Raw genomic sequence first — 23407 nt, 5'->3', positions numbered from 1 at the left:
GCTGGATATGGGTGTACAGCTAATGATGCTACTCAGGATTTCCTTGCGTACCATGAGTGCACCGTGTTGGTGATTCTTTTCATCCCCACTGTACCACAGTTTGTGACCTTCTTCTGTTGTTGTTTCCCCAAAGCCTGTCCATCGCACCTCACATAAGCCTGTGATATCCCATTGGTAGGTTGACAGGGCGTGCTCCAGTTCCTTTAACTTCCCATAGGCATACAGGGTGCGGACACTCCATGTGCCGATAGTGACTTGGTCTGTAGTCAATCTTAGAGTCTTGGTCTTGGTCCCAGTAGCATACTTGACACATCCATCCTGGGTACCGCCAATGGAGAGCGCGGCCGTTGTTGACCTGGGCCTCGACCGATCTGGTATATCATTTGCTTTTGTGTCACTCATTTCTCATGTCTTTTCTCTGGGCTTGGATTGCTTGGTGGCGCCCATCTCCTCTCCAAGCAAATAGATAAAAACATTCCATAAATATGTTTCTCTTTAGTGTTTAAGGCGGTAGTACATTATTATAGATAAAAACATTCCATAAATATGTTTCTCTTTAGTGTTTAAGGCGGTAGTACATTATTATAGATAAAAAACCACTCCATAAATATATTTCTCTTTAGTGTTTAAGGTAGTAGTATATTATTATTGATTAAAAAAAACCCCACTCCATAAATATGTTTCTCTTCAGTGTTTAAGGCGGTAGTACATTCTTATAGATTTTAAGAAAAAAAAAAAAACACTCCATAAATGTTTCTCTTCAGTGTTTAAGGTGGTAATGCATTATTATAAATAAAAACCACTCCATAAATGTGTTTTCCCTTCATAAAACCAGATAGCTAGAGTAAAACCTCTTGCTTCTTACTAGCTAATGACTACCAGCATCTGAAGTTTCTTTGCCTCACTAGAACAGTAAATAGTAAACAATAAACATTCAGTAAATAGCCCTATTCGACAACTGTAGTAATCCATATCATGTCAGAATCCACTCAGCTAAGTAAAGAGAAACGGCATCCATTTGTCACCTTGTTTTATAATTTAGCAGGGAAATCAGGCCTCAACTAGGTGAGAAGCTTTTTTTTTTAACTTTCAAAGACCTACATTAACACGTTTAGCATGTTAGCCACGCTCAAGGCCTCTGAAGAACATCAAACTGTTGTTGTCTTCATGAATCCAGTTTGAGACGACTTTTGTTTTGTGCTGAGCATGGTGCATTATCATGCTGGAAGGAGCCATTAGAAGATGGTAAATTGTGGCCATGAAGGGATAACCATGGTCAGAAACAACAATACTCATGTAGACTATGGCATTCAAGCGATGATGGATTTGGCCCAAAGTGTGCCAAGAAAACATCCCCCACACCATTACAGCACCCCCACCAGGCTGGACTGTTAACACAAGGAAGGTTGGGTCCATGGATTCATCATGATGGTGCCAAATTCTGACCCTACCATCTGCAATTCATCAGTCCAGGCTACCTGATAGTCTTTAACTATCAAGTTTTGGTGAGCCTGTGTCCAGTGCAGCTTCAGCTTTCCATTCTTGACTGACAGAAGAGGAACCTGACATGGTCTTCTGTAGAGCCTCCTATTTTCCGTTTCAAAAAACATTAAATTCCGTTTCAGAGAATGGCTAATTCCGTTTCAGACAATTTGTTTCAGTTATATGCTCAAATGACAACTAAATTGGCATTTTTAGATTTTCAACATATAAAATACATAATTCAGAATCAGAATTCTTAAGTACATGTAATAAATGGTGAAGATACCATTGTACACTTTTACATGTACATAAGTACATGTAATAAATGGTGAAGATACCACATGTACAGAAGATAGAGCGTATTAGATCTGCACTTGATACAGCAGCTGCTTTACAACCTAGTCCAGCAACGCTAATACAACCATCTAGCACTTGTCCCGTTCAACTGGCGTCCTTTACTGCGCTCAGCGAGGAAGATGTTAAGAGGCTAATTGGGAGATCGAGCAAGAAGACCTGCAGTCTGGATCCCATGCCCACATCTTTGGTAGTTGAATGCCTGGATGTACTCTTACCAGTTATTACTAGAATGATAAATCTTTCTCTTGATAATGGGAACTTTCCTGATGCCTGGAAATTAGCCGATGTTCAGCCTAGACTAAAGAAGACCTCTGCTGAAGCACTTTTCACCAACTTATGGCCAATTAGCAATCTTTCATTTGCTTCGAAACTTACTGTACAGAGAGGGCAGTATTTTGTGAAACCCATCATCATCTTACCACAAACAGTCTGTACCCAAAAGAACAATCTGCATATCGTGAACACCACAGTACAGAAACTGCCCTGTTGCGGGTGCAAAACGACATCTTATTCAACATGAACCAACAACGTGTTACCTTGCTCGTGCTTCTCGATCTTAGTGCAGCGTTTGATACCGTAGATCACACAATACTACTTGATCGTTTGTCCTCTGACTTTGGCATATCTGGAATTGCTTACTCTTGGTTTGCATCATATCTTTATAACAGATCACAGTCCATCTCCATCAATTGCAAGACATCGACGAAGTTCCAGTTGAAGTATGGTGTCCCACAGGGATCCTGTCTTGGGCCCCTACTTTTTGTTCTTTATGCAAGTAGACTGTTCAAGATCATCGAACATCACCTACCTGATGTACATACATACGCGGACGATACACAATTGTATATCTCATTTAACACGAATTCAGATTCTGACCAATCAACAGCAGTAAAGGCTATGCAAAACTGCATTTCAGACATCAGGAAATGGATGCTTCAAGACAGATTAAAGTTAAACGATGACAAGACTGAGTTCATCATCATTGGCACCAGACAACAACTCGCCAAAGTCAGTATAGACTCCTTGCAGGTTGGGGAGTGTACCACTACACCGTCTAACAAAGTGAAAAACCTGGGCTGCTGGTTTGACAGTCAGTTTAAGATGGATACTCACATTAACAATATCTGTAAATCGGCATTTTTTTATCTTTACAATATAAGACGGATAAGAAAATACTTAGATTATGACTCAACACAGATATTAGTTAATGCTTTTGTCACTAGTAGACTAGATTTTTGTAATAGTCTACTTTATGGGTTGCCTAGTAACCAACTGCAAAAGCTTCAGCGGGTTCAAAATGCCGCCGCTCGTGTCATCCGGAAAATTAGCCACTATGATCACATCCTTTTCTATTTAGACTTCACTGGCTTCCGATTAGTTATCGCATCCGGTTTAAGATTTTATTACTAGTTTACAAAACTGTGAATGGTCTTTCTCCTTTGTATTTATCTGAACTTATAGAATTTAAGACAATTACTAGATATAATTTGAGATCTACTTCAGATACGCTTCTGTTAAAGCAACCTAGTTTTAAAAGTCTGAAAACTCTAGGTGACCGCACATTTATAATTGCGGCACCAAAACTTTGGAACACTCTTCCAATAGAAATAAGAGCTACAGACAATCTAAATACATTTAAACGCCTCCTGAAAACCCATCTATTTAAAGAGGCGTATAACTGCTAAGCGATAGAATATTATAGAGCTTTTGTCTTCATTTAGGTTTTTAAATTATAATTACCGGTAGTTATTTTTCGTTTTATTATCAAATATAGTGATGATTTCGTAATTTATTATTAGTTAGTTATTGTTCACTAAGAATGTAAGATTTATAAATATTTATAGAATGTAATTAGATTTTCATATTTGACATTTTTCCGATATTGTAATGCGCCCGTGAGCATTTTTTATGTAACAGGTGCAATATAAGTAGTTAAATTATTAATTATTATAAATGCATGAAATTTAATGTTTCAGGTAACTGGTGTTGGGAGGCATCTGCATGTTTGTTGTCCTTGCGCATCTATCCCTGTAATCCTGCTTTACTGGCCTGCTGTAGTACAACTTCATATAAAGCTTTAAACTTTCTGTACACAGTCTAATATCTTAATGCACCTTAGAATCAGCACTAAATTTCACTTCACTGAAAATGTGTTTCTTTCATTTATTTAAGACTGTAGTTAATTAGTGCTGTTAACTTGATTGTTGACTGGCTCTTGCTATTTTCTTTAAAACTTTATATTGTATATTAATACTTTTATGGCTATCCTTACTCTTTATACATGCACATTTAAATAAAACAATCTCAGTTATCATTTTATCCATGTTTTTCAAACTTTTATTCGTTGTTATGCTTACAATGTTTTCAGTGCAACGACAGGTCTAACATAAAGTGTGTGACAGTGTCCATTTAATATATACTTTAAATGATTCAAATTATTTAACAGTTAACTCTGTTATTAGTTTAATTTACATTTTGCCTGTAAATTATTCATTTAATAATGGACAAGTCTTCAAAGTCTTTATATAGAAAATCATTCTTCGGAATATAACTTCTTATTTAAGAACATAACCCATTAAATCATGAAAATAATCAGTTGCTATTATATAATGTTAAACTGAAAAGCCTTGGTGCAAACTACTAATGGAAATCTGACCGTTCAAAATCTGCCTTCAAGATCACCATTATAATACAGCATTAGGAGTTCCTTTGTGCTTGAAAATATTCCGTGGCCACGCGTTAATAACGCGTGGGAACGAGATCCTATTCCGTGGCCACGACTTGTTTAATGCATGGGAACGAGATGATTATTAGGCGGCCACGAATTAATAACGCATGGCCACGAGAAGTGTTAGTCATTTCATCACTGAGACTGTTGACTTTCTGGCATCAGTAGCTTCAGCCGCAAATATGGACAAGTTTGATCTGATTTCGTTTTATTTTAATCTAGGAATGAATTATAATGATATCCTTAAATCACTTGCAGTTAGACATGGAGTAATTCTGAGCAAGAGACACTTAATTCGGCTGCTCAAAAAGCACGGGCTCAAACGTAGACAATATGCTGACCTCGGGGAGGTTATAGATTTCATCATACAGGATAAATCCTGTATTTATTGCACAGTTGACGGCCGCTCAAAAACTGGACATCATCCCATCAGGCTGGAACTTGAATCATCTCGTGGCCACGCGTTATTAATTCGTGGCCACCCAATAATCATCTCGTTCCCACGCATTAAGCAAGTCATGGCCACGGAATAGGACCTCGTTCCCATGCGTTATTAACTCATGGCCACGGAATTTTTTTTTTTCACCCATGTCACCAGAGGGGCTCCGTAGATTCTGTTTCTGAGCACTAATTCCGTTTCTGACCCCAATTTCCGCGATTTCCGTCCGTTTTCCGCGATCGCAGAAAATCGGAGGCCCTACTTCTGCTGTTGTAGCCTATCTGCATTAAAGTTTGACAGGTTGTACATTCTGAGATGCTTTTCTGCTCATTACAGTTGTACAGAGTGGTTATCGAGTTCCTGGAGCCTTTCCGTCAGCTCCAAGAAGTCTGGCCATTCTCTGTTGACGTCGCTCATCAACAAAGCATTTCTCTGAATATTTTGTTTTGTTTTAATTGCACTGTTTTGAGTTTTTTCTAGAGACTGTGAACATCTCAGGAGATCAGCAGTTATAGAAAAACTCAATCCAGCCTGTCTGGCACCAACAGCAGAGATGCCTACTAGTACGGATTGGCCGTATTTTGTACGGAAAAGTTACGTAAATACGATGTTACGGCAAACAGTGTTATTCTGTACGGAATTATTATAAAGTCTTAAAAAATTCCAGTGAGTTGTTTTTAAATATCCAAGCGACTTTTTCAATCCATGCGCAATTCACGGCTAGGCTATTTATTTTTACGACAACCACACATGCTGTGTGTGACATGCGCAGATTCCGCACATTTGTTCGCGCTATTTTCGATACAGTAGAATGGCCATGCATTACACCCAGTCAAAAGGGCAATGGATACACGCACTGCAAACTGTGTAGAACTGACATTAGCATCACTCATGGTGGTCGCGATGACTGCACGCAGCATGTCAACTACAAAAAAAACATATGGAGTATGCTGAAATGGCGAGTCAGGCGGAAAGTAAATCTGGGGGTATCCAGCAGTTTTTTACGAAATCTGTGGATGAAAAGACACGGAACGTGACACGTGCTGAAGCGGTGATGGTTGACCTGTGCTTGGAGTTGAACTTGCCAATTAGTGCCATGAAATGTGAGTTAAACTTATTCAGTTTCTTTTTACATGTATGATTTTTATTTACTGAAATATCAAACACTGGCTGTACTTCTTTAATTCAAAGTCTTTTCAGTGTTGCAAGTGCAAATGTACATGTAGTATGATCAAAAACAGAATTTTATGATTAGTGTTGTTGGGATTGTGGGAAAAAATTGATCATTCCACTGTTTTAAATACAATTATAAATGTCATTTTATTCAATGTCTCTTCTGAAGCATTATGCTGAAGTATTTATATATTGGGACATTAAGACAACAATGTCGGACTCTCTTTGGCATGAAATAAGAAAATTTTTTTTTAATTTTATTAGAATCCGTTAACAGGTAGAACATTTTGCCAGGCAATATAATATAATACTTTTGAGGAGTTACATTCAATACCAATGATTGGTAGTCAACCGTAATGTCTGCAAACAGGGAACACGATTGTATTTATAAAAATGTGATATATTGTATGCTCTAGAAATTTGTTGAGTGGAAATTCAATTGAGATGGCTGCTCGCGATTTGTTTATTCAATTCACACAAAACAGTTCTTTTTAATAATTTAAATGTTAAACATATTGGTATATACACCTCTTTATAATGGAAATGCGCATAAATTAATGTTACTGAAAGTCATTCCAAAATACTGAAAAATGTTTTCAAGAATACTGAAATTCAAAATTTGGGGTAGGCATCTCTGCAACAGTCATGCCATGCACTATTCGTTATGGGTGTAGTGATATTATTTTGAGATATTGCAGCATGTAAAAAGGAAAAATTACAAATCTGCTGGAAATCTGTTACCATAACAAGTCGCATTTCGTTTTGTGAGTTCATCTTTGGTGTGTGTAGTTTCATTATCAGTGTAAAATTACAAGCATTACTGGACATGTTCCTGTTGTTGTTGCTGTTTTGCAGAAATGGGTGAAGTATGCAGTCCTGGATGTCTGCTCTATCCGTCCTAATGCTAAGTGCACTCACCGTTTTGTCCCTTGAAGGACCTGATAAATGTATTTATACCAAAGTGCTTTCTGTAAAAACAGGGTTTACATAAAGGGCAAAAAGGGGTTAAATGACAAAATAGAGTAACCTCAGACACAGTCAGTCATTATTACCTCAGTTTTGTGCAGCTGAAAATAAATTTTAATCTGGATATTAATTTACTGTTTTGTCTGCTAACCCTATCTGTCCTCTTTGTGTCCCAGTTCCACCCTTTAATTACTGCTACACAGAAGACAGCTGTAGTAAGTCCCAACAACTATTCCTTTTTTTCTACTCAGTTGGGCTTTTTCAGTCAGAATTAAGACCAAAAATAAAGACAGAAACGTACAAAGTCACATGACTTTTACTGACGATAACAATATTGGGCCTCAGTTGTCAATCTTTTAGTAAAGTTGATAGGAAAGTTTGCATAATCTTCTGCCAGATTTATAAAAGTTTCAGAGTCACTGATTTTCTTTGTACGTACACAGTCGCCTCCAAAAGTATTGGAACTGCAAGGCCAATTCCTTTGTTTTTGCTGTACACTGAATATACATGTTTGGGTTTGAGATTAAAAGTTGCACATGAGATGACAGACCAGAAATTCAACTTTCATTTCATGGTATTTACATCTAGATATGTTAACTTGGAATGTAGCACCTTTGGTGTCAGACCACCCAGTATTTAGTATTTAGCATAAAGGTTGAAAGGGTAAAGTCGAAAAGACAGAAGGGGAAGTTATTTTGACTCGCTTCAATACCATCCATCCATTATCTGTAGCCGCTTATCCTGTTCTACAGGGTCACAGGCAAGCTGGAGCCTATCCCAGCTGACTATGGGCAAGAGGCGGGGTCCACCCTGGACAAGTCGCCAGGTTATCGCAGGGCTGACACATATGCCGCTTTTCCACTACCAACGCGGCTGAGTTGGGCTGAGCTGTGCCGTGCTGAGTTGGGCTGAGTCGAGCTGAGTGGGGCTGTTGGAGTTGCATTTCGACTACAACCGCGCTGAACCGTGCTGGCTGGAAGTGGGTGGACACATTGGGCGGAGTTAGCGAAAGTGGGTGGACGTCACGTGATGTCGTTAGGCGGCGCAAACAGTGACCTTTTAAGCGGTAGTCTCACGACCCGGATAGTAAACAATAAACATGGAGGACATGGAGTCGTTAGTGTTGCTGGTCTTGGTGCTGTGGCTTGTTGTCACCGACAACGCCAACAGATACTGGCAAGAGCGTATAGATGAGGCGAGGCGCATAAGGCTTCAGAAATTCTTGTAATTCGTAATTCTTCTTCTTCCGGGTTTACGGTGTTTACAGATCCCAGCGTGCTCGCAGGGCGTGTATGGGCATGTGAGGACACTCCTCCTCACCAATCAGTGCACAGGGGAGTGTCTACTCACGCCCCTAGCCCCACTCAGCTCGGTTTGGCTCGCTTCAGCCCCACTCCAAAACCATGTGAGTTTTGGGTGCTAAGCAGGGCTGAAGCGAGCTGAGTCGTGCTGCTCTGAGGTAGTCGAAACGCGAGCCGTGTCGGGCTGAAGTGAGCTGAAAAAGGGCCAATAGACACAGACAACCATTCACACTCACATTCACACCTACGGTCAATTTAGAGTCACCAGTTAACCTAACCTGCATGCCTTTGAACTGTGGGGGAAACCGGAGCACCCGGAGGAAACCCACACAGACACGGAAAACATGCAAACTCCACACAGAAAGGCCCTCGCTGGCCGCTGGGCTTGAACCCAGGACCTTCTTGCTGTGAGGCGACAGTGCTAACCACTACACCACCGTGCCACCCACTTCAATACCAATAAAATATTTAAATAATATTGGCTGGTTTTGAGTGGTCTATCAGATATATTCCATTCAGCAAGCATGATAGTGAACGAGTCGAAGATGAGTAGCTGAATGGAATATATCTGATAGACCATGAAAAAAGACAGCTGCTATTATTATTATTATTATTATTATTATTATTATTATATATTCCTTTCGGGCGTTCAATGCATTTCAAAATTCTCTCAAAATCTTCCATATTTAACGAAGCAAGCCTGGTGGCCATGTTTGTTTACAAATTGTCCCAGTCGCTCACTTGCTAGCGCGGAAATTTTACGTCTCCGACATATATCATGTTGTCTTGACAATCATGCAATATCGTAAACCATATTCAACGCTCATTCTCCATTGGGTAGAGTGACGTAATCCATGTAGGATAAGCAGTATGCTAACAATATTGCATGCTATCAAACCAAATGAATGAAACTTGCTGGAAGGGAATAGAACACATGTTTTTATTCCATTGAAAAAGTGTCCTGTATGGATAATAATACTGTATATAATATAAATAATAAAAATCGGGCACTAAATCTTCCATCAGCTGAGGCATTTGTTTATGGATTATGGCTATGTGCAGACTGACCGGCCTGTCGTCTGTTTACAGTATAATTTATTTTGTGACAATTAATTCATTAATAAATTATTAGTTTTATTTGTCTTAATTCATGAGCTTGTGTTGGCTTGCTTTCCTTCCTTTTCATGTTCTTTAATTAATGTCTATAATATAAAATGACTTTTTTTTATGACAGATCCATATAACTGGGTGAAAATATTTCCTACCTGCATCGCCAGTGGCTCGGCTCTGCAGTCTCCCATCAACCTGGAATATGCTGCTACTGAGAACAACTCCATCAGTCCTCTGGAGCTGCGAGGCTTCGATGTGCCTCAGAGGTCCTGGACTGTTGTCAATGTCCGGGACACTGGTACGCACCACTGACAGGAATAGTGACATCATAACACAGTGGCTATGCGGTGTTTTAGTCATCGCTATGTAGACATGGCTCAATAGAGCTCAATGAAGTTAAAAAAGTCCAAGTGATGGAAAGAATATAGTCAAAAAAATCCTAGTAGTTTTATGTTTTTATCTTATAAGTTAATGTTTTATATTGTTATATTTAGTACTATCATATTAATGATCATTAATTTGTAATCCCTAAACTGTGCTGTTTATGTTATAGGATTGATTTGATTTTACAGATTTCATTTTGTGATTAGATTTATAGTGTGTGTGTGTGTGTGTGTGTGTGTGTGTTTAGTTGTTGTGAAGTTTCAAGCAGGCATGACTGTGAAAGGTGGCAGTATAAAGCATAATTACCGAATCGTCGAGATGAGATTCCACTGGGGTTCGAATACCACCAACGGGTCAGAGCATAAACTTGACGGTCACAGGTTTCCTATGGAGGTACTCTCTCTCTCTCACACACACACATACATGCACACACACATACAGGTGTTGTGTTCTCATCCACTAAAATGCATAATTTTTACAGACTCAAGATCCTGCCTCCAGGCACTCCTTTAAAAAAAAACTGATCACCCTTCGATTGTTAGTATTTTTGACAAACTTGAACTTGTACACGGACAGAAACTGAACATCATAAAAAAAAAAAAAAAAAATTGGATTCCAGGCCATGTTGGCCTCACGAGTAATGAACCAGTGTGGCCAGAAGAGCCGTCACTGGAGAAACCACCGAATGCAGAATCCCAGCCTCAGACCTCAAACCTGCTCAGGCGTCCTATATTTTAGACGTGTGGCAGATTGAATGGGATAAATGTCCCAAAAATAAATTGCACAAAATTAACCTTTTGATTAAAAGACACTTTTCTCCCCATTCTAAAATAGACATTACCAAGTGGTGTATACCAGGCGTCAGCTTGGACATACTGTACAAGGCTCACCAACGTATTTTATTAACCCTCATCCTACCATGCTATTTTACACCTTAATCTTACCATGTGGGGTCCGTTTGGACCCCAATACTTTTCTTTAAAATTAAAGCTTATAAAGACAAAATCACCAGATAAGTTTTGTTCAGAATATCTTGTATTAATAACAGCAATACACTAAAGGGCCCAAGGCATAAAGAACACACTTAACCTTCATCCTACCAGCCAATTTTACATACACAAACTACCAGGCGGGGTCCGTATGGACCCTAGGAGGGAATACCTTGAAATCAATGCAGTAAGAACCAATTCAATGCAGCAAATAGACATAACTTTACTGAAGAACAAAATCCACTATGGCTGAATATCAATGATGTATTATAAATGCAATAACATTGCAATAATATTGCAATAACTAGCATACATGTAGCAAATTATAGCGCCATAAAAAAAAATTGGCATTATATACATGATTTTTGCAGCTCATGCAGCTGTAAAACATTCTGGATTACAACTTGGGTCTTTTCTTACAGAATTTAAAACAAAAAAGTAATTGTAAAATAATTTAGGGCTTTTGTTTTGCAGCCTGTGCTTATTGCAGCAGTGGGGTCCACACGGACCCCAAGAAGGAATGCCTTGGTAGTTTCATTATGGAACATAAAAGAAATAAAAGAAGTTAACTTTCAGTGTGCTATTCAATTATAAAATGAAAGACAGATAAACTTTACTCTGGGGTCCGGTTGGACCCCAGTAACAAATTAATTATACCTTCACAATGCAAAAAGCTGATCTTCCGGTGCTTTAGTGTTTTAATTAAGACATAAATTCCGACAAATTCATAAAACGGTGAGGCAGTATGTCACATATTTTTAAAATGGCAAACAAACATATAGGTGCGGGGTCCAGATGGACCCCACTTGGTAGGATGAAGGTTAAAAGGTGAAGAAGCACCAACATGCCATTTTTGCAAGACATTGTTGACAATCAAGCATGTTTTACTCTGCTGCCCCTGGGCTAAACACCACGAGAGAACTTTTTTACTTGAAAAAGCCTTGGATGATGTTTTTAAGAAGGCGCCAACACCAGAAGTCTTAGAGTTTCTGTCATAAGTGTTTTTCAAGCAGCTCATTTAGTTATTTATTCATTTGATTGGTTTATTCATTTGATTGTAATTTTATTTGTTTTTATTATTTGTTTATGAAGTAATTGTAATATCTGCGAAAAATGTTTTTGCCATGATATAGCCTCAAGTGCTGGCATGGGATTAAAAAAATCTCTCACCTACTCACTCCACTTAACTGCACATTAATGTTATAAATATTTAAATATAAAGATGTAAATAAATTAGTGGTTGTGTGTGTGTGTGTGTGTGTGTGTGTGTGTGTGTGTGTGTGTGTTTAGATGCAGATTGTGGGTCTCGCTCCTGGATTTGCTGATGTCGAAGCTGCTTCTCTTGTGCAGTCAGGCCTGCTTATGATGGGAGTCTTTATCAATGTAACATCACAATCTTTTACTTTATCGTAAAACTGAGATGAGGAACAACATTCACTGAACCTGAATAGGAAAAAAAAAACCCTGAAACATTTTAAATAATATTGGCTGGCTTTGCGTGGTCTGTCAGATATATTCCATTCAGCTACCATGATATTGAACGAGTCGAAGATGAGTAGCTAAATGGAATATATCTGATGGACCACGAAAAAAAGCCATTATTATTATTATTATTATTATTATTATTATAATACTACATACACACTCTTCATATCAGCATTCTCGAAGGCCAACGCTAGCTTACCCGTGACTTGGTGCTGTTAGCATGGCAGTCCAGTTACCTTCTAGCTGGTGTAGTGTTAGCGCAGGCCAATGCTAGCGAAGGCTAATAGTCAAGCCGATTATTATTATTATTATTATTATTATTTTCCCTGTGTATTTACTTAGTTACTTTTAAAATTAACATCAACTACACACAACGGAGCGACCTGGCAGCCAAAATTCTCTCTCAATCTTCCGTATTTAACGCAGCAAACCTGGCGGCCATGTTTGTTTACAAACTGTCATAGTCACTCGCTAGCATGGAAGTTTTACATCTCTGATGTGTCTCTTTTCCAGTTTTTCGATGTTTGTTGGTATGCTTTTCTCTTGTAAATATGTGTGAAGAATACAACCCCGATTCCAAAAAAGTTGGGACAAAGTACAAATTGTAATAAAAACGGAATGCAATAATTTACAAATCTCAAAAACTGATATTGTATTCACAATAGAACATAGACAACATATCAAATGTTGAAAGTGAGACATTTTGAAATTTCATGCCAAATATTGGTTCATTTGAAATTTCATGACAGCAACACATCTCAAAAAAGTTGGGACAGGGACAATAAGAAGCTGGAAAAGTTAAAGGTACAAAAAAGGAACAGCTGGAGGACCAAATTGCAACTCATTAGGTCAATTGGCAATAGGTCATTAACATGACTGGGTATAAAAAGAGCATCTTGGAGTGGCAGCGGCTCTCAGAAGTAAAGATGGGAAGAGGATCACCAATCCCCCTAATTCTGCGCTGACAAATAGTGGAGCAATATCAGAAAGGAGTTCGACAGTGTAAAATTGCAAAGAGTTTGAACATATCATCATCATAATATTATCAAAAGATTCAGAGAATCTGGAAGAATCTCTGTGCGTAAGGGTCAAGGCCGGAAAACCATACTGGGTGCCCGTGATCTTCGGGCCCTTCGACGGCACTGCATCACATACAGGCATGCTTCTGTATTGGAAATCACAAAATGGGCTCAGGAATATTTCCAGAGAACATTATCCGTGAACACAATTCACCATGCCATCTGCCATTGCCAGCTAAAACTCTATAGTTCAAAGAAGAAGCCGTATCTAAACATGATCCAGATGCGCAGATCTCTTCTCTGGGTCAAGGCTCATTTAAAATGGACTGTGGCAAAGTGGAAAACTGTTCTGTGGTCCGACGAATCAAAATGTGAAGTTCTTTATGGAAATCAGGGACGCCGTGTCATTCGGACTAAAGAGGAGAAGGACGACCCGAGTTGTTATCAGCGCTCAGTTCAGAAGCCTGCATCTCTGATGGTATGGGGTTGCATTAGTGCGTGTGGCATGGGCAGCTTACACATCTGGAAAGACACCATCAACGCTGAAAGGTATATCCGGGTTCTAGAGCAACATATGCTCCCATCCAGACGACGTCTCTTTCAGGGAAGGCCTTGCATTTTCCAACATGACAATGCCAAACCACATCCTGCATCAATTACAGCATCATGGCTGCGTAGAAGAAGTGTCCGGGTACTGAACTGGCCAGCCTGCAGTCCAGATCTTTCACCCATAGAAAACATTTGGCGCATCATAAAACGGAAGATACGACAAAAAAGACCTAAGACAGTTGAGCAACTAGAATCCTACATTAGACAAGAATGGGTTAACATTCCTATCCCTAAACTTGAGCAACTTGTCTCCTCAGTCCCCAGACGTTTACAGACTGTTGTAAAGAGAAAAGGGGATGTCTCACAGTGGGAAACATGGCCTTGTCCCAACTTTTTTGAGATGTGTTGTTGTCATGAAATTTAAAATCACCGAATTTTTCTCTTTAAATGATACATTTTCTCAGTTTAAACATTTGATATGTCATCTATGTTCTATTCTGAATAAAATATGGAATTTTGAAACGTCCACATCATTGCATTCCGTTTTTATTTACAATTTGTACTTTGTCCCAACTTTTTTGGAATCGTGGTTGTATATCCTTTTGGGTGTTCAGCACGTCTTTAGTTTCAGTTTATTTATTTAGTGCTTAAACCAAGCACTGGATTAGCCTCGTCTTCTCTCTTTCCCGGCCGACAAAGAAATGATTGTGCACATGTGAAGCAGAAAAGTTTTGTCATTGGATCTTCGCGTGAGCTCCGATGTGTGACGCTGTGTTGTCTTGACAACGTGCAATTTTATAGCAATATTGCACGCTCATTCTCCATTGGGGAGAGTGGCGTAATACATGAAAGATAAGGATATGATAACAATATTGCATGCTATCAGTAAACCCACTAGAAGGGAATAGAGCACATGTTTTTATTCCATGGAAAAAGTGACCCGTATGTATAATAATAATCAATAATTTATCACACTGGATAAAGTCCTTGAGAGTATGGTGTAGAATATTACAAATATTAGGATGATGCCAGGGGCGGCACGGTGGTGTAGTGGTTAGCGCCGTCGCCTCACAGCAAGAAGGTCCTGGGTTCGAGCCCCGTGGCCGGCGAGGGCCTTTCTGTGTGGAGTTTGCATGTTCTCCCCGTGTCCGCGTGGGTTTCCTCCGGGTGCTCCGGTTTCCCCCACAGTCCAAAGACATGCAGGTTAGGTTAACTGGTGACTCTAAATTGACCGTAGGTGTGAATGTGAGTGTGAATGGTTGTCTGTGTCTATGTGTCAGCCCTGTGATGACCTGGCGACTTGTCCAGGGTGTACCCCGCCTTTCGCCCGTAGTCAGCTGGGATAGGCTCCAGCTTGCCTGCGACCCTGTAGAACAGGATAAAGCGGCTACAGATAATGAGATGAGATGAGATGAGGATGATGCCAACTTAATATTATATTAAACACCCAGCAGTGTTGAACTTGCTGATCAGATGAATCTGAGAACTGTGTGGGTGTGGCTTTTTATTCAAATGAGCACTTGGTCCAGCAAGCCAAGGCAGATAGATAGATGGATACAGACTGTCGGAGAGAAACAGGCCCAGGCAGACAGGACTAGATGGACAGATTCTCAGCAGCAGCCTTATCATTGACGTGAATGAAAATGATGCACCTTTACACAAAAGAGGAGATATTCAGGTGAAGTAAATGTAACCATTGAAAAACCAGCCATGATTCAGACATTGTGCAACCACAATTTAAGTTTTCCTGAAACTTGATATTTCTTTGATGGTGATCAGAAGGTTATGAGTTCAAATCCCTTTGAATTGAAATGTGACAGAATTTTCATGAAACGGTAGATTACGCCTGTTTGCTCATGCTCTGTTTTCAGATTGCCTCTGATGAGAACAAAGCATTTAAAGCCATAGCGCATGCTGTGCTCAGCGTACCATACCCAGGTGATCTGAAACACTTCGTAAAGCTCACATTAATGTTAATTTTTCCCTCTGTCCGTGCCGCCTACTTGTGTTTTATTTTCCAGGTGATTCAGTGACTGTGACTCCTTCAGCATTGTCACACCTCCTTCCTGATAGTTATAAATTCTATCAGTATCATGGAGGCCAGACGACTCCGCCCTGCCGCCAGACTGTGACTTGGATTGTGTTTGAGGAGCCCGTTTTCATCTCAAGAGAGCAGGTAAAAAACAAACAAACAAACAAACAAACAAACAAAATACACTGACGTCCAGAAGCAAGCAAGGAAGGAATGACTTTACTTTGTATTAGTTATTGAAAACAAATACAATGTTATATTTAGTCAAAAGGGGTGTGGCCTCAGTTTCATAAATAAAATTAAAATAAATCAATAAATCAACATGTTTAATCATTGGCAAATTACCATGTAAAAAGAATAAAACGCTTGTGATGTTATAGGAACCGCGAGTTGGCCTAGTGGTTAGCGTGTCCGCCTCTTGACTGGGAGATCGCGAGTTCTGCTCGGGGTTAGGCCAATAGACTTGATTTGTGGAATCGCCCCCATTGCGGGGACTGTGGAGTTGGATGTGATTCGATGTGAGTGGTCACGACAGATTTAGATCATATCAAAGACCATCATAAAAATGGTACCTCCTGCTATCTGGCAAGGCACGCTGCAATACAGGTGTGAGTGGGGAGTCAAACTCTCGCAGTTACCAGAGGACTAGACCCCCCACTGTGACCCGAGCTGTATAATAGGCAAGAGGCCGAGGGCTACCGAATCAGAGATTGCGCCTTAAGGAATTGGGTAGTACTGGGACAGGAGACTGCCTGGGAAGACTGGATCCTGGCACGGAAGGGACTTTGATGTTATAGAAGGCAGTAATTCCACTTCATCACACCACTTTGTCATTGATTGTTTGCTGAAAACTGCATGCACCGAAGTGTTTTGTTCCTGAGTTATGCTTGGTGATCAGCACTCAGAGTTCTGACTGGTCAGCACTGTGTGGCCCTGTTTACATTATTTCGAATCAGCGGATCATCAGATTAACGTTTTTAAAACGATTCGCGTACACACACAAAATTTCTGTGCCCGCAACAAAACCGTTCCCCGTGCACACAGCAACGCCAATACACGGATACGCTAATCACATGACTAATTAGATGGCACGTCACATGATCCCAGTGCATATCGGGCATGCGCAAGTCACTCACCACTTGCAAGTGGAAGGATGGCAAGCCTAAAGACCATTTTTTCATGGACGGACGACGAGGTCCAATTGTTACTAAACGTAACATTGGATTATAAAACAATGGTGTCGGCTCAGGGTGTGGACTGGGAAAGTGTCCAAACAAAATATGGGGACATACTGGGCCATTTTTTGGACCACTACCCCTCGCCAGAGGATGCCCGCGCAAGTGGGAAAGACTTCCCTCACGCAAAGGAGGAGATGTCAAAAGGTACACATTTGAAATATGTCTTTGTTTAAAACTGAAGTAAATATGAAATGTCGAATCAGGAAGGTGGATGTCACAGTGACGTTGTCCAATGACGACATCAGCTAGAGCTCAGCACTGCGTATCCTCGTTCCTCAATGTTTACACAGCACCGGATCAGATACGTACTGGGTTGAATACATGGGCCCTGGCGGATTCAAATTGTTCCACCTGTGGAGTCGTTTCCCGGCGTTTTAATGTGCACGGACAGTGCATCCGCGACGAAAACGATACGGATACGGTCTAATGTAAACACCACCTGTGGCTCTGACACATAATTTCAGAACATAGAATGGATATAAAAAGTCTACACACCCCGTTAAAATGATAGGTTTTTCTGATGCAAAAAAATGAGACCACGATAAATAATTTCAAAACTTTTCCCACCTTTAATGTGAACTATAACCTGTACAATTTAACTGAAAAACAAAAAAATCTGTTAGGGGGAAAAACATAAAAAATAAACATACAATAAGCTGGTTGCGTAAGTGTGCACACCCTTAAACTAATACTTTGTTGAAGCACCTTTTGATTTAATTACAGCATTCAGTCTTTTTGGGTCGGAGTCTGTCAGCCTGCCACATCTAGACTTGGCAATATTTGCCGACTCTTCCTTGCAAAAGCGCTTCAAATCTGTCAGATTGCAACAAAACATAACCAGTGTAGAAATATGATGACTTCATGTTCTATCACAATCCATATAATTCTTCTCATCTCATTATCTCTAGCCGCTTTATCCTGTTCTACAGGGTCGCAGGCAAGCTGGAGCCTATCCCAGCTGACTACGGGCGAAAGGCGGGGTACACCCTGGACAAGTCGCCAGGTCATCACAGGGCTGACACATAGACACAGACAACCATTCACACTCACATTCACACCTACGGTCAATTTAGAGTCACCACTTAACCTAACCTGCATGTCTTTGGACTGTGGGGGAAACCGGAGCACCCGGAGGGAACCCACGCGGACACGGGGAGAACATGCAAACTCCACACAGAAAGGCCTTCGCCGGCCCCGGGGCTCGAACCCAGGACCTTCTTGCTGTGAGGCGACAGCGCTAACCACTACACCACCGTGCCGCCCCCATATAATTCTTAGTTTTGGAAATCTATTCCAGACATATAAAGTGGTTGCAGTTGCAGATTTGCATGTCATAGAAGAGTCGACTATTGTCCTCTGCACTTTCAAGGGGGTCGAGTCAAGTCAAGTTTATTTGTATAGCGCGTTTAACAATAAACATTGTCACAAAGCAGCTTTACAGAATTTGAATGACTTAAAACATGAGCTAATTTTATCCTTAATCTATCCCCAATGAGCAAGCCTGTGGTGACCGTAGCAAGGAAAAACTCCCTCAGACGACATGAGGAAGAAATTTCGAGAGGAACCAGACTCAAAAGGGAACCCATCCTCATTTGGGCAACAACAGACAACATGACTATAACATTTAACAGTTTTAACATGAAGTCAGTTTCGTTGATGTTATAAACTCTTCGTTGATGGAAACTTGAGTGCAAAACTGTTCATGACAACTGCAGTCCTAAAGTTAGCAAGTCAGCTGTAGTCCTCAGCCATAAAAGCATTACTGTAAGTGTCCAGAGCGTCTTCCAGGTGTGACTTTCAACTGTCCATAAGGGTCCGTCCTCTACAGGAGCGACGGCCCCATATGGAGAAAACACAGGTTGTTAGGTATGCCCAATATCACCTGAATAAGTAGGAACAGTATACATATTGCACTGAGTACAAGCAGGGACTCCAGCAAAACTAACTACGACAGCATAACTAGAAGGGGAGAGCCAGAAGGTAACACAGGCATGAGGGAGCCCCGGGACATAAAGCAGCAGCCACTACACCGTCAACAAACTCGAGTGAGCAAGCGAGTGGGGACTGACAGCATCCATACATCCCAGTTTACCAAAACACTCTGTCTGAGGACCCTCCAGATCTACACCTTTACCTCATAAACACTAAGGGGGGTGGTATCGTGACATATCAGATTCGGAGGTATTGTCAGACATTGAATTGTTTCCTTAAAGGTAGACTGCCTTTCAGATTTTAAGTGTAGGTCATAAAAAGAATTTTCCCCAACACCCAATTATTTTTCTTTAGTGGACTGAAAGCTACCTAATTCGAATCACAGACTTCCAATTTTATTCGTTTTTTAAAAATAGAACAATTAATGAATTTAGGGCCATGTGACCCTAAATTCTCTGCTATTTTTTCCTGTTTCGCCACGACGCGGTACAAGACACTACGTCATGCATCACATGGTGGACTTTCCCCGTTCACGCAAGGCATTGTGGGATAGACATTTGAAACAGGAGAGAAAAATGGAGGACGTGAGTGTGCGAATGAAACGTTAAAGACCGACTACAGTAACAGAAAGAAAGTGAGAAGAAAAGACGTTATGTTATATACCGTACGAAGGAAAGGAAACGCAGGACCAAACTAATAAATATCGGCGGTCAGCGAGCACCTCGGTGTGATCAGCTGTTCGTTTAGCGATAGAACGCTGGAACGGTCAGTGCAGGGTCAAAGGTAAACCTGAGCATGCGCCCACACACGGACTTCCTCTGTCTGCTTGACTGCACGAAGCGAGCGATTTCATGCACATTATTTGCTTTCATCCCCTCAAATTAAATAACTTCCCAGTCAGAGGTCTACAGCCCTATTATCATTTACTTTTTATACTGCCCTGGTTGCTTGTCAGTCAGAAATGACTAAGAAAGACTTGCCATTCATTCATTATTTTAAAAAATCTTTTTCAGTATTTGGCGTTCATCACACATCTGTATTACTCGGATAAAAACGACACCATGAAGAAGTTGCTGGTGGAAAACTATCGCTTCATCCAGCCCAGACTGAACCGCCAAATCTTCGTTTCTTCTGCTGTGAAGATCCGCTCGGCGAAAGGAGCCGCTCAGAGCCAGCACACACTCTTCATCCCTCTCTTCATCCTCACTAACGAGCTGTTTCTCGTCTATATATATGCAGTTTAAACCGTACCAAAGAGAATGCTTTCAGTAAATGCTGCATGCTAGCGAGAGCCCTCTACCTCCTTTCAATCATTCCATATTAACCAATGTGAATGCGGATTTCAGGTTGGGTTATTCAGGGAAAGGAATGTAGATCAAACCCTCTGCCTTATTACGGTTACGTTTTGTGATCAGTCACAAAATGAGACATTTGAACTATGAAAATTGCAGGTTAATTCTGTGCAATATTTGTTTTATTGACTGCTGTTAGTTAACTAATGTTAATTAATGTTTAACAGAGTTTTTGTTAAATGTTCAGAATTTTAATTTAATCTTTGCGTTCTGTGTGTGTGTAGTTTTTTTTTTTTTAAACAGTGTTAATTCGTAAAGGTGCATAATACAGAAGTGGGTTTTTTGTTGTTTTTTCCCCTTTTCGTTGATTTTATTTCTATTACTCCTCATTTTGCTTTTATTTTAGTTTCCAGCAGAATGAGACATAGTCTGGAATGGCTAAAAACTAACCAGGAACTGACTGCACAAGCAATAATTCATTCAGTTAAACACAGCTTTAATTGCCCCTAAGCAGGCATTAATTAAAAAAAAAGATAGAAAAACCACCAGCTGAGTGAAGCATGAACAAATGCACTGCAGATGTCCAGTAGGCATCACAATTTCCTCGACTCCAGGATATCAGAAGGTTTATTAGATGGGAAAATATTTTCAGAACATAAAGAATTGATGCTATACGTAGCTTGGCCTTCAGATCTTAAGTTATTGTATTACACTGAAATTGTTCTGTGAAAGTTTAATGAATAAATCCGAAGCTTGGTTTGAATACCATCATCTTTTTCAGTAATACTGTACTAGCAGTCAGCTCAGAGGAGTTGAATAAAGATTAATAAAATTCTGTATCTCAGACGCAAGTAATATAGTGGTGCTTGAAAGTTTGTGAACCCTTTAGAATTTTCTATATTTCTGCATAAATATGACCTAAAACATTATCAGATTTTCACACAAGTCCTAAAAGTAGATAAAGAGAACCCAGTTAAACAAATGAGACAAAAATATTAGACTTGGTCATTTATTTATTAAGGAAAATGATCCAATATTACATATCTGTGAGTGGCAAAAGTATGTGAACCTTTGCTTTCAGTATCTGGTGTGACCCCCTTGTGCAGCAAGAACTGCAACTAAACGTTTGCGGTAACTGTTGATCAGTCCTGCACACCGGCTTGGAGGAATTTTAGCCCATTCCTCCGTACAGAACAGCTTCAACTCTGGGATGTTGGTGGGTTTCCTCACATGAACTGCTTGCTTCAGGTATTTCCACAACATTTCGATTGGATTAAGGTCAGGACTTTGACTTGGCCATTCCAAAACATGAACTTTATTCTTCTTTAACCATTCTTTGGTAGAACGACTTGTATGCTTAGGGTCGTTGTCTTGCTGCATGACCCACCTTCTCTTGAGATTCAGTTCGTGGACAGATGTCCTGACATTTTCCTTTAGAATTCACTGGTATAATTCAGAATTCATTGTTCCATCAATGATGGCAAGCCGTCCTGGCCCAGATGCAGCAAAACAGGCCCAAACCGTGATACTACCACCACCATGTTTCACAGATGGGATAAGGTTCTTATGCTGGAATGCAGTGTTTTCCTTTCTCCAAACATAACGCTTCCCATTTAAACCAAAAAGTTCTATTTTGGTCTCATCCGTCCACAAAACATTTTTCCAATAGCCTTCTAGCTTGTCCACGTGATCTTTAGCAAACTGCAGATGAACAACAATGTTCTTTTTGGAGAGCAGTGGCTTTCTCCTTGTAACTCTGCCATGCACACCATTGTTGTTCAGTGTTCTCCTGATGGTGGACTCATGAACATTAACATTAGTCAATGTGAGAGGTGCCTTCAGTTGCTTAGAAGTTAGCCTGGGGTCCTTTGTGACCTTGCTGACTATTACACGCCTTGCTCTTGGAGTGATCTTTGTTGGTTGACCACTCCTGGGGAGGGTAACAATGGTCTTGAATTTTCTCCATTTGTACACAGTCTGTCTGAGTGTGGATTGATGGAGTCCAAACTCTTTAGAGATGGTTTTGTAACCTTTTCCAGCCTGATGAGCATCAACAACGCTTTTTCTGAGGTCCTCAGAAATCTCCTTTGTTCGTGCCATGATACACTTCCACAAACATGTGTTGTGAAGATCAGACTTTGATAGATCCCTGTTCTTTAAATAAAACAGGGTGCCCACTCACACCTGATTGTCATACCAATTGATTGAAAACACCTGACTCTAATTTCACCTTCAAATTAACTGCTAATCCTAGAGGTTCACATACTTTTGCCACTCACAGATATGTAATATTGGATCATTTTCCTCAATAAATAAATGACCAAGTCTAATATTTTTGTCTCATTTGTTTAACTGGGTTCTCTTTATCTACTTTTAGGACTTGTGTGAAAATCTGATGATGTTTTAGGTCATATTTATGCAGAAATATAGAAAATTCTAAAGGGTTTACAAACTTTCAAGCACCACTGTATATGTGAACCATTTTTGACCCAAATACAAAAATAAAGAAAATGCAATATAAAGGTTTTGAGATTGCATTACATTATTAAAAAGTAATCAAAAATCTTATTTGATTTCATCTGCTAGAATCAATCAAAATCAGTTTTAAATATAAATATAATCTTTCGTTAAAAGTGTATTTATGGGAAACCTGCATCATGAAAAATGCAATCACATCATGAAAATGTAGTTTAATACAGTATACACTGCTATTCAAGGTTTTTGCTCTCTTTACTGGGAAATACACCACTCATATTTTTCATACGAGCTCCATCCAGGATATGGAAAACCAAAACCATGACATAAATCTTTATACGTATGTCACTCGGGAGGAAATCAATTCATTGTTTTGATAAAGTTGGGTACTTTTTATTTGTGAATGTATCGAAATAATGAAAAGAAAATCACACATTGGCTTGAAAATATGAAGTT

At 39.9% G+C, this 23407-nt stretch overlaps 1 protein-coding gene across 2 annotated transcripts in view; it reads left to right on the top strand.

The window, feature by feature from the left end:
- Positions 1–20700, top strand: part of car15 (carbonic anhydrase 15) — a 27126-nt gene extending 6426 nt beyond the window's left edge. The window contains exons 1-9 of one of the 2 annotated variants that reach the window (XM_060930676.1): positions 5755–6109; positions 7035–7126; positions 7322–7360; positions 9681–9854; positions 10188–10333; positions 12220–12312; positions 15854–15920; positions 16004–16158; positions 20198–20700. In XM_060930676.1, the coding sequence (XP_060786659.1) occupies positions 7048–7126; positions 7322–7360; positions 9681–9854; positions 10188–10333; positions 12220–12312; positions 15854–15920; positions 16004–16158; positions 20198–20428 (984 nt within the window). In that variant the 5' untranslated portion in view covers positions 5755–6109; positions 7035–7047 and the 3' untranslated portion in view covers positions 20429–20700. Of the gene's footprint in view, positions 1–5754; positions 6110–7034; positions 7127–7321; positions 7361–9680; positions 9855–10187; positions 10334–12219; positions 12313–15853; positions 15921–16003; positions 16159–20197 lie in introns of those variants that run through there. The other variant, XM_060930675.1, reaches the window with a different exon arrangement.
- The last annotated feature ends 2707 nt before the right edge of the window (positions 20701–23407 follow it).

This window comes from Neoarius graeffei, chromosome 10 (assembly GCF_027579695.1).
Source record: "Neoarius graeffei isolate fNeoGra1 chromosome 10, fNeoGra1.pri, whole genome shotgun sequence".
Taxonomy (NCBI): Eukaryota; Metazoa; Chordata; class Actinopteri; order Siluriformes; family Ariidae; genus Neoarius; species Neoarius graeffei.
The sequence above is the reverse complement of the archived record's forward strand: the minus strand, read 5'-3'. Positions and strand labels throughout refer to the sequence as shown.